The sequence below is a fragment of the Moschus berezovskii genome, chromosome 9 (genome assembly GCF_049115385.1).
Source record: "Moschus berezovskii isolate FMDL1 chromosome 9, NW_MosBer_1.0, whole genome shotgun sequence".
NCBI lineage: Eukaryota > Metazoa > Chordata > Mammalia > Artiodactyla > Moschidae > Moschus > Moschus berezovskii.
In genome coordinates, this window is record NC_142468.1 from 43,127,417 (window position 1) to 43,140,111 (window position 12,695).

Below are 12,695 nucleotides of genomic sequence, written 5' to 3' on the forward strand. Positions count from 1 at the left end.
AGAAAATCCCATGGATGGAGGAGCCTGGTAGGCTGCAGTCCGTGGGGTCGCTACGAGTCAGACATGACCGAGTGACTTCACTTTCACACATTGGAGAAGGAAATGGCAACCCACTCCAGTGTTCTTGCCTGGAGAATCCCAGGGACGGGGGAGCCTGGTGGGCTTCCGTCTGTGGGGTCACACAGAGTCGGACACGACTGAAGTGACTTAGCAGCAGCAGCAGCAACCTCTCATCACTGGTTAGTAGAAACTTACGTCAACTATTCTTGGGTTCCCTCCTCTGTTTCAAGATGAGATAGAATTCAGGCCCAAGACAAGGGACTCAGTTGTTGTGTCCTTTGTCTACTCTAGTTACTTGTAGGTGTCTACTGACTCTGCTCATGAAGTTTCTTCAGGTCTTGTTTCTCTGCTTTTCCAGATGTCTTTTAAAACGTGAGAAATATTTATGAGGGGTGCTTATGAGTCCGTCTGTTTTTAGACACGTAGGCAGTCTTTACTCTTTGGAGCTTTGCTGCTTCTGCTGTGCACTGTGGTAGTATCAGAAATGTAAAGCATGGCTCCCCAAATAGATTTTTCTCTATGCTGCCTGATCTATGGACTCTACCATCTCTGGGGTTCTTCTCAAAGACACTTTGATGTTTCACTTATTTTCAGGGCATTCAGCACAACCCTATGAAGCAGATTTGGGCTTTACCCAGGTTGGGAGGTATATATGACTTTTTCTTCTCTATCTTTCCTTTTCAATCACAAAGTTTGGGTATCTTTCTGAAAATATGAATAACAGAAAAAATAGGATAAAGAAACACAATTTTGTATTTCTTAAACTTATTCTCCTGGCAGAAATTAAATTAGTTTGGGTCAGAATAGAGGCTTAGAGTACAATTATGATCACATCACTCTTTTGATTATACCATCAGTTCAGTTCAGTCACTCAGTCGTGTCTGACTCTCCGCGACCCCAGGAATCACAGCACACCAGGCCTCCCTGTCCATCACCAACTCCCGGAGTTCACTCAAACTCATGTCCACAGAGTAGGTGATGCCATCCAGCCATCTCATTCTCTGTCGTCCCCTTCTCCTCCCACCCCCAACCTTTACTAGCATCAGAGTCTTTTCCAGTGAGTCAACTCGTTTCAAGAGGTGGCCAAAGTATTGCAGTTTCAGCTTTAGCATCAGTCCTTCCAGTGAACACCTAGGATTGATCTCCTTTAGAATGGACTGGTTGGATCTCCTTGCAGTACAAGGGACTCTCAAGAGTCTTCTCCAACACCACAGTTCAAAAGCATCAGTTCTTCGGCGATCAGCTTTCTTCACAGTCCAACTCTCACATCCATACATGACCACGGGAAAAACCATAGCCTTGACTAGACGGACCTTGGTTGGCAAAGTAATGTCTCTGCTTTTTAATATGCTATCTAGGTTGGTCATAACTTTCCTTCCAAGGAGTAAGCGTCTTTTAATTTCATGGCTGCAATCAGCATCTGCAGTGATTTTGGAGCCCAAAAAAATAAAGTGTGACACTGTTTCCACGGTTTTTCCATCTATTTCCCATGAAGTGATGGGACCAGATGCCATGATCTTTGTTTTCTGAATGTTGAGCTTCAAGCCAACCTTTTCACTCTCCTCTTTCACTTTCATCAAGAGGCTTCTTGGTTCCTCTTCACTTTCTGCCATAAGGGTAGTGTCATCTGCATATCTGAGGTTATTGATATTTCTCCCAGCAATCTTGATTCCAGCTTGTGCTTCTTCCAGCCCAGCATTCTTCATGATGTACTCTGCATATAAGTTAAATAAGCAAGGTGACAATATACAGCCTTGACGTACTCCTTTTCCTATTTGGAACCAGTCTGTTGTTCCATGTCCAGTTCTAACTGTTGCTTCCTGACCTGCATACAGGTTTCTCAAGAGGGAGGTCAGGTGGTCTGGGATTCCCATATCTTTCAGAATTTTCCACACTTTATTGTGATCCACACAGTCAAAGGCTTTGGCATAGTCAATGAAGCAGAAATAGATGTTTTTCTGGAACTCTCTTGCTTTCTCCATGATCCAGCGGATGTTGGCAATTTGATCTCTGGTGCCTCTGCCTTTTCTAAAACCTGCTTGAACATCTGGGAGTTCACGGTTCACTTATTGCTGAAGCCTGGCTTGGAGAATTTTGAGCATGATTTTACTAGCGTGTGAGATGAGTGCAATTGTGCGGTAGTTTGAGTATTCTTTGGCATTCCCTTTCTTTGGGATTGGAATGAAGACTGACCTTTTCCAGTCCTGTGGCCACTGCTGAGTTTTCCAAATTAAAGGCCTCCTATTGGCCTTAGGATAAAGATCAAATTGTGACTTAGCCCACCAGGACCCTGCTTGCCTCTCCAGCTTTTTTACATACCAAAGTCCCTCTCATTCTCTCTGACAGAGCCCACTGGTGTTTCCTTATTGAAAGAACTCTCATCTTTTAAACTGCAGCTCTACTGGCATTATTGCAGGGAAAGTTTCTTATTGCCACTTATGGTAGACACTCACAGCACTGTGTACTTTATAGTACTTGTCCATGATGGACACTTTCTTTCATAAAATGAGAAATGCAAGAAAAAGCAATAAAATGCTTTTTTCATCTGTCAGATTACCAAAACCCCCAATGTTTGACAATACACTATACTGAACAGGCACTATATATACTGTGAGTGAGACTATAAAACTAGTTCAACTTCTGTGGAGAGTAAATTGGCAATATCCATTCAAATTTTATGTTTATAATTTTATTCATTGTGTCATTTTTTTGTAATAGAAAAAGACTGGAAATAAGTGTTCATCAACAGGAAGCTAGTCAAATACATTGTGCTATAATCATTCAATGGAGTACCATGCAGCTGTAAAAAAAAATGAGGTAATTTTCTAAATACTGAGATGGGAAGATTTTCTTTTTTTTTATTAAGTAAAAAATGCAACATGCAGAACATTGTGTATGATATGCTACCTTTTCCATAAAAAGAGAACAAGTAAAAATGTATACACACATATGTATTCAGTTTGCCTATATATGCATAGAAAATTCTGGAAAGATACACCAGAAACTAAATATAGGTAATAATGATTACCTAGGGAATGGATGGGAACTAGGAGGATGTGGTACAGGATAGAATATAAAAATGTAAAAGAATGAAAGTAATTAATGATGTTCCCTCCTATTGATTATATTATACATACTTATGAATGTGACACAGTTTTAAAATTAATGACTGGAATGCAAAATTCATTAAACAAAAATATTTTCTATCATTTACCTCTTTTTGAAATAGGGACATAATGGAAGTTGCCTAAGCAAAACTAGGAGGTTAATCATTACTTTAACAACTGCCTGTGTTTTTATGATATGTACTGAAATAGATTATTTGTATTCTTTTCATATAGTCTATCACCAAATCAAAGTAGGCAAGTATTAGCACTGCTTGTTTTTTGAAGAATCCCAGGTACTAATCTCTATTTACTAAGAACAGTTTTTAAAAAAGTGAACTCTTAAAAATAGATGCAAGAATTCTTTGTTTTACAAATTTAATCCTTTGTTTTATAACTTTAAAGCTCAAGAGATAGAGATGTTTCCAATTAAAAATGAAGTTAACTCAAATTGGAAAAAACAAAAGAGCACTTCTGCAAAGTATTTTATGTGCTTAGCTTGTCATTATGTGTACATTAAAACAAGAACCATAAATACCTGTTAATGTTATTACTAGTATGAAATTAAAATAACCCAGAGGGTTTACCCCATCTAGAGATAACTAAGTTACTTTTGTTTCTGGATAATTCCTTTTTTTTTTTTTTTTGGTTTAAACAAACAAACATTTATTTCTCACAGTTATGGAGGTTAGTAAGCCCAAGATCAAGACACTGGTAGATTCTGTATCTGTTAAGGGCCCTTTTCTGATTGACAGACAGCTGTCTTCTTTTCTTTTTATATAAATATGTATTTTATTTTATTTTTTTATATTGTAATGAAAAGGATTTATTATTATTTTTTATATTGTACATCTTTTTTTTCACATATGACAACATATGTGTTTCAACTGAAATATAATAAGAGATAAGTGAGGCTCTTCATTATGGCTGTGGTGCTTGTGAAACATGCACGCAAGCATTATGTAAACTGATAATCAAAGGATACATATTTCCTTGTTAAGATTTAAATCATTCATTAATATTACTGCTATTATATTTTCAAATCACAAGGTACAATGGCATCTAATGAACTCAAGATTGCTGGGAAAAATATCACAACCTCAGATATGCAGATGATATCATTCTTATGGCAGAAAGTGAAGAGGAACTAAAGAGCCTCTTGATGAGGATGAAAGAGGAGAGTGAAAAAGCTGGCTTAAAACTCAACATTCAGAAAACAAAGATCATGGCATCCAGTCCTATTCCTTCATGGCAAATAGATGGGGAAAAAGTGGAAGCAGTGACAGATATTCTTTTCTTGGGCTCCAAAATCATTGTGGATGGTGACTGCAGCCATGAAATTAAAAGACGCTTGCTCCTTGGAAGGGAAGCTATGACAAACCTAGACAGTGTATTAAAAAGTAGAGATACCATTTTCCAATAAAGGTCTGTATAGTCAAAGTTTTTATGATTTTTCCAGTAGACATGTACAGATGAGAGATTTGGACCAAAAAGAAGGCTGAACGTCAAAGAATTGATGTTTTTGAACTGTGGTGCTGGAGAAGATTCTTGAGAGTCCCTTGGACTGCAAGGAGATCAAATCAATCAATCCTAAAGGAAATCAACCCTGAATATTCATTGGAAGGACTGATGCTGAAGCTGAAACTCCAATACTTGGGTCACCTGATGGGAAGAATCGACTCATTGGAAAAGACCCTGATGCTGGGAAAGATTGAAGGCAGGAGGAGAAGGAGAAGAGGGCAACAGAGAATGAGATGGTTGGATGGCATCACCGACTCAGTGGACATGAGTTTGAACAAACTCAGATTGTGAAGGACAGGGAAGCCCAGCGTGCTGCAGTCCATGGGGTCACAAAGAGTCAGACACGACAGCGACTGAACAACAACGAACTTATAGTACACAGATTACAATTTCATATTTACCTTGTTTCTAATTTTAATTTTATAATTAACCTTATACAACAAATGAGGCACTAAGTACTCTTCATCATTTTTGAATTTAAGTCTTGAGCACTTAATTAGCAACTTTTGACTTCTGACTCCATGATTTCTTAGTATAAAATCTGTAGGGTCAAGGTGGAATGGATAAATTTAGTAGCTCTTGAATATCTTCATGTAAATTAACTGTTAATAATTTTCATTTCTTTAGAAGGAATATCTGAGTCCTAGGAGTTCTAACCCTGCTCATTATTGTTGCCTACAAAACTAATGGAGATATGATTTATAACACAGTAGCATCATATTTTCTTTTTTCTCTCTTCCTCCTTTTAGAGAAATACATGATGGAATATTTTGTAGTCATCTAGCTTTCAACAGAGGCAATTATAGAAGGGTCATCCCCTTCTGCTCTAATAAACTTAGAAAAGTCATATTTGGTGACTAAAGAGTAATTGAGTAAATTTAAACTATGCTGTGCTCTTGATTCTGTTCCCCCAAAGCATAGATAAAAAGGGAACTTATAATATAATTTATTATACAATTGAATATATTAAATACTTGATTTTCTTTTCCTATTTGGTCTACGTGCACCACCTGGTGGTAAAGTAGTGCATTTCAAGTGCAGTGTGTGTGTGTGTGTGTGTGTGTGTGTCTGTGTGTGTGTGTGTGTGTCTGTGTGTGTGTGTGTGTGTCGAGAGTATTAACATGGGAAATAGAATGTTAATGTGTGTGTGTGTGCTGAGAGCATTAACATGGGAAATAGAATGTTAATATGTGTGTGTGTGTGTGTGTGTGAGCTGAGAGCATTAACATGGGAAATAGAATGCTAATATGTATTCCTAAATATTGATTTAGATTAACAATGCAATTATTTTGCAACAAATACGTAATGAAACTCTAGTATACTAATAAATACATACTAGAACAGGAAACTAATATACACATGCTTAAAAAGGGGAGAATAACTCATGGTGGAAAGTAAAATAGCATTCTCTTTTTTACATGAGCTATACCTCTTAAAATTCCATCCTTAAATGAACATATATTTATTGCATCAATGTTCTTACTGATGACAAGAGTCAACCATTGATAACCAATATAAAACCATATAAATTTTTCTTATTTTTAATTTTTAAGAATAATAATTTAAAAAGTATGTATCCTCTTCCTGATCTTAGTAGGGTAAGTAACAAGTCACAGAATTTTAAAACTACAAGGCACCATAGAATCATCTACACTAATTTTACAAGTGTAGTAGCTGAGATTCAGCAACGTCAGGTGACTTGTCCAAGGTCATACTGGTAATTAGTGACTCAACTCAAGTAAGAATATTGTTATTCTTATTTTCATTCTAGGAACATAAGACATAAAGTTGTAAGCAATGCTGAAATATCTCTATATGAAGAGATATACCTTTAACTCAGCTATATACTTCTTGAAGACACTAAGGTGTGACTTAATACATATTAGGAGTTTTATTCTAACATTCTGAACACAAAGGAATAATAGTAGCAATGTATACTTCATGCTGCTGCTGCTGCTGCCAAGTCACATCAGTCATGACCGACTCTGTGCGACCCCATAGACAGTAGCCCACCAGGCTCCCCCATCCCTGGGATTCTCCAGGCAAGAACACTGGAGTGGGTTGCCATTTCCTTCTCCAGTATGCTTCATAAATCTATGTAAAAGATTTCCTGTTAAAAGATCCCTTTACATATATGGTCAAGGCAATATTTTTCAACTTATTTCAACTTCTATGAGACACCTAAAAAATTCTGTTTCCCCTTCTAACTGCTTCAGAATCAGAGATATGTTTCTACAAAGTAGGTACCCATTTGTAGATCTGAGCATAAACCATGTTCATAGCTCCCTCTCATGACCACTGAATGAATACTATACAAGCCTCTTTTATTCTCGCTGTTGTATGCAACTAACAGCTTACTGGTTAAGTTTTAATTGCTTCCAATGAGGTCAGCAAAGGTATTTATCGAAAAGCTCTGAATAAAAGGCTCCACACACACACACACAAGCTCACACGCGCTCACACACACAGAGAAAATCCTCTTGCCTGCTGTTGATTTATGGAAACAATTATGATTCCGCTGGAGAATTTCTCAGCTGAGAAATAGTTTGTAGCTACAGTAGAGAGGCTCAAGTTGCACAGGGCAGACAACAGACATGGAATTCTTGTGTATCCAGCTGTTATCAACAGAACAAGTAAGTGACTGTTACTTGTCTTTAAAAACAATGCTAAATGTTTGTTAGTAGTTTATCTATTTCTCTGGTTTTAGTACTGAGGGGAAAAGTAAAGTTACCAGACTTTTGAGCCGTGTGATTATCTACAGTAATTACGTTATAGAACTTACATAAAGATAAGGTTGAAATTCTCCAGAGCAATTCTGACATTTAACTTGAGAACTGTGGGCAGTTCAGAAGAAAATAACTGTCAAACCACAACCGTAAAAGAATAAAGACATCTAGGAAAAAGCATTTATATTTTGTTAATAGTAAATTTAGAACTGAAGTTAAATCAACAGCTCTAAATTGCCGGATGTTTCTTATCAAATAGGGACTGGAATGAATGGTACAATCATGTTCAGATTAATCTCTACTAATATAGAACTTTTATAAGTCTACAAATAGAGTGGTAAGGACCCTGACATCCTCTGTGAAAACTGTTTTAAATGTACCTTCACAGTAAGAATTACACAGTATGTTGTAATAGTATTTGCCCACTGAAATTTATACAATCACTTTTCATCTTCCTCTCTCTCTTCCCTCTCCATTCTTAACCTCTTATTGCAAACAGAAGTCAAGTAGCAAACAGTATCTCAGCAACTGAGCTTATTACAACCTGCTTTTATAAGGATATACCAGCAGAGTTATTTAAGGAGGACTCCTATACTGCTCTCAGGAACTCAAAGGATAAGGCTAACAATTTGGAGAGTGCGACTGCTCTTCCTTAAACCAATCTACAGTTCACAGATAGGAAGAGGTCAATGACCTAGGAGCAACAATCAACTCAAGATTTAATTTTCATTATGTTATTCATGAACACCCGGAGCACTATACTATAATGCGCAAATGGATACTTACATGGATCCTGCCAAGTTTGCTCTACAGATCATGCTTCCACATTATCTGTCTAGTGGGCACTATATCTTTAGCTTGCAATGACATGACTCCAGAGCAAATGGCTACAAATGTGAACTGTTCCAGCCCTGAGCGACATACAAGAAGTTATGATTACATGGAAGGAGGAGATATAAGAGTGAGAAGACTCTTCTGTCGAACACAGTGGTATCTGAGGATTGATAAACGAGGCAAAGTCAAAGGGACTCAAGAGATGAAGAATAATTACAGTAAGTAATGTTTTCTTATTTATAGAAAAGCTTATGAGCCTTAACAATCTGTGAAAAGATCAATTTTCAAGTGACATGCTTTCTCAATTTCCCTTTTTTTTGGAAAAAAATTAAATGTAATTTTCTATTGGCTCTTAGTTAGCATAAACTATGTTCCCAAAAATATCTCTTGCAGTAGGGCAAACATAATAATATTACAGTTGGAGCTGATAAGCCAAGCCAATTTGAAAATATATTCTCCATGTCCTAAGCTCAAATGCTCATATGTTAAGCAAAACATAAATATTATTATTTATACCGAAATGTGATTTGTCTTCACTAGGAACTCTCCTAGAATACTCAGTGAATGCTCACCAAAAATGCATTATCATTAGTTTGAGGAAATACAGAATTTTTTAAAAAAATAATTTGATTTCTCTTGAAAAAATATTTCCATGGTGTCAAATACTGAACTGTGCTAAATTGACTTGTGCAATTGTATACAACTATAAAACAGAGAGGAATCTGTGGTGTCCTCATCTGTTCATGTCATAGGAACTTGTGTTTGATTGCTTAATTATTTACCTAGGCACAAAAACAGGCTCCTCCTAACATTTTTTTTATCTTCATATTCTATGCCATAAAAGTTCTACGTTACCTTAAGGGAAATACAAATGTGAAGGAGGAAATAAAAGTGAGTTGGAAGAGACATTAATTTCATGATTTAAATGTAGATAATTATATTTTCTTCAATAATTAGTTATTCTTTTTATGTTGATGTATCAGGTTTGGATTTATCATTTAGCAGTTATGATTAATAACCAATTTCAAAAGTATTAAATTTTATGGAGTAAAATATATACCTGAACATGTACACTAAGAATTTAAAATCCCTGAGTGAAAAGAAATTTTGTTTGCATTACTAGCACTTGAACAATGTTATATCATTTTATAATGTTACATATGTTAAATTTTCATTGAAAAAGAATGCATGGGGGTGATACTGTAGACATTTGTTTAGCATAGTGCCAGGCTTACAAGTGAATATTTAAAACTTTGCTGCTTATTTAATAAATGTCTTTTAGGCTTCTAAGCTATTAATAATAAACCAATATGGGGATATGGGGAATTATGTTTCCAATATGAAAATGAGAGAAACTACTATTTAAACTATAATTGATATAGAATGTTAAGGCCATTTTAATAGATTGCTAACAGTATGGTTATTATTACCTCTATTAATAAAGTTATCATGTTAGTTCTAGAATATTGTTCTGATTATACTGAAGTTTAGCTAAGGAAATAACTATTTGGAGGAAAGTTTTGTGGATAGCTATTTCTATGTGAGCAATAGAATCTGGCTCATATCAATAAATTATCCCATGGACTGTGGCCTGCCAGGATCCTCTGTCCATGAAATTCTCCAGGAAAGATACTGGAGTGGATAGCCATTCCTTTCTCCAGGGGATCTTCCCAACCCAGGGGTCAAACCCAGGTCTCCTGCATTGCAAGAGGATTCTTTACCATCTGAGCCACGAGGGAAGCCCATTTAAAAGTTATTGAGATTTATAATGGATAACCGAACTTGGTGGAGAAAATAGAGCCCAGGTGGAAGTTATGACAGATAGATCCAATCCCTGCCTATGACTGACTCTGGTACAACTCCTTACTTTTTCCAATTCTCATTTTTTAATCTGTAAGATGTGGGATATGTACAGATGATCCAATATACATTTTAGTTCTTACAGTCTATTTTATTCTAAACTTTAGAATAAATAACATAAACAATCTAAATTCTCATATAATTACCATACATATTGAATGAGATGAAAGTGAATATCATCTTAATGATAAGTTGAGCTGTCAGAACTAATTTCAAATTGTAGCAGTAAAGTTACTGAACCTAAACACTGGAGAATTCTTCCATATGCTAATTCCTTTTGACTGCTTTTACCAAGTAATGAAAAAGTGAAAAATTAGATGCAAAATTCAGTGAAAGTGAACAGTATTCATAATTATTTGGGATCAATTAGAATATCTAAAATTGGAATACCTGCATTAAGAATGCATTCAGATATATGTCTTATTTTGCATTAAAATTTCTTGAAACTGTGAAACTCAGGTATTTTAAAACATACACAAAGTGCTAAAGTTTTCCATAGCTTGAAACACAATTTAGCACTGACCTTGAGAAGCCATAAAGCCAATATGGTACATAATTTCTCTTCTAACACTAATTCTATAGTAAAAAATAAAGGAACAAAGAAAGTGAGGTTACTTTCTCAGTGAAGAAAGAAGGAAAGAAAGAAAGTCATCCTATATCATTTTAAGTTAGAATGTCACAATACCAATGTACTAAAAGAAAGAATATATATTATGTAAATAATCTTATTTCTATAAGCTTTTTCATAGACTGTATATACTTTCTTGATAGTATATACTATATATAGTATATACATCCAGGTAAATTCTCCTAGAAAGGGAAGCTTACATCTGGATCCTTTCAATAAGCTCCAAATTGTTGTCAAGTTTTGCTGCTATCTTACTGAAGAATAAGTCTATCAGATTTCTCCATAGAGGCTAACTCACTGTTGTCTACAGAAAATCCTAAGGTGCTCCATTGAAAAATATACAGAGAATAACATAGAAGAGAATTATGATACTCATTTTCTTATTATATAATAATATATAAGAGAATTCTAATATTTATTTCCTTACTAATTTTAAAATTGAATGCCTCATACAAAAAATGCAAATTGCCCTCAGTGAAATTGAAGCTTTGTATCCCGGTACAAAGAAACTGCTCAGAAAAATTTGTTTAAAAATCAAACAAAACAAAAAACTGAAATTACAAAACTTATTGTTTATATCTCTCAATCCTTAACTGAATTAATGAATAAATGAACAAAAGCTGTTTCCTTCCTATTTCATTAAAATGAGAAAGTAAAAGGTAACTGGATTATCTACTAGGTTGAAATACCAAGTACGAAAGTGGAAAAGATCAAAATTAAACTTTGAATTTCATGTGTTCTGATGTCTTAACTTCGTTCATACGTTGTTGAACATTCTTCTTTGGAGGCCTTTTAAGATGGGATACATTTAAATGTCTTAGATGATAAAATTTTGCATGAAAAGTTGGACATCATCTACATGAACAGTGGTTCTCTGGGTTACCATAAGTCCCTAGTCCGTTTTCATGGCTTTGCTTTGAATGAAAGGGAAAATGACCTGACGATATTAATGGATCTTGAAGGACTGCTTGCTTCACCAGCAGAAGCACTGCTCCTTCATAGGAATTTATAAGATGTTGCTGAGATAATGGATTGGAGTAGGTAGGTGAGGTGAAAACTCTGGGTTTATGATTCTGCCTCCAGAAGTGTTCGGCTGGGGCAGGTGAATGGAGGCTTGGCGGAAGAGAAGGGGAGTGATAGGGAGTGGATGTGACGGCTCATGGCTCCCATCTTTGTTGCTGTTCAGTCACTCAGTTGTGTCCAACTCTTTTGCGACCCCATGGAGTGTAGCCCGCCAGGCTCCTCTGTCCATAGGGGTTCCCAGGCAAGAACACTGGAGTGGGTTGCCATTACCTTCTCCAGGGGATCTTCCTGATTCAGGGATAGAATCCATGTCTTCTGCGTTGGCCAGCCAATTCTTTACCACTGAGCCACCTGGGAAGTCCCTCACATCTTTAGGGAATTAAGAAAATCATTTAAGCTACCCTGGGTTGTAAGAGTCTCACTTCAGGCTTAATTACAGTGCTGTCTTGTGAAATATTTTATATCTAAATAAGATTGAGTAAATGGCAGAAAAAATGCACCAAGGAACCCAACAGAAACAAGACTTGTATCAGTAACTGTATAAGCAAGACCTGGCTATGTAAAAATAGGAATTTATAAGAGGCCAAGAGATGCTAAATTGCATTTCTGACTCTGGAAGAGAGAGACGTTATCACTGGAGAACTGGTCCTGAGATAGCACACTATTCTTACCCAGGAGGCAAGAAAGCCTCTCCTCTCAACTTCTTCTCTGGTGGCACCACATTTAGCTTTTTAGTAGGCTTCTAAGAGATGAAACTAGAACCTAACCTGAATTAATAATAATAATAGTAAAAGTACAAAATGCCCCTCCAAAATGAAATAAGAATTCACATTCTCTGCAGAAGGAGAGCATTAATAACATCACAAAGGGACTGGCAACGGATGGTCAGTGCTTCCACTGATGTAGTCAGAGCTTTCCACTTGGGGCCAAGGCCAGAGG

The 12,695-nt window shown here is 36.1% G+C and overlaps 2 protein-coding genes across 2 annotated transcripts in view; one reads left to right on the forward strand and one right to left on the reverse strand.

Annotated features, from left to right (window-relative positions):
- FAM227B (family with sequence similarity 227 member B) overlaps nucleotides 1-12,695 on the reverse strand; it is a 244,952-nt gene that overhangs the window by 82,351 nt on the left and 149,906 nt on the right. The gene's annotated exons all lie outside the window — the stretch shown is intronic.
- The window catches only part of FGF7 (fibroblast growth factor 7), a 68,330-nt gene continuing 62,676 nt past the window's right edge, over nucleotides 7,042-12,695 (forward strand). The window contains exons 1-2 of the mRNA XM_055435671.2: nucleotides 7,042-7,318; nucleotides 7,911-8,463. Coding sequence (XP_055291646.1) covers nucleotides 8,178-8,463 — 286 coding nt within the window. The 5' untranslated portion in view covers nucleotides 7,042-7,318; nucleotides 7,911-8,177. The remainder of the gene's footprint in view (nucleotides 7,319-7,910; nucleotides 8,464-12,695) is intronic.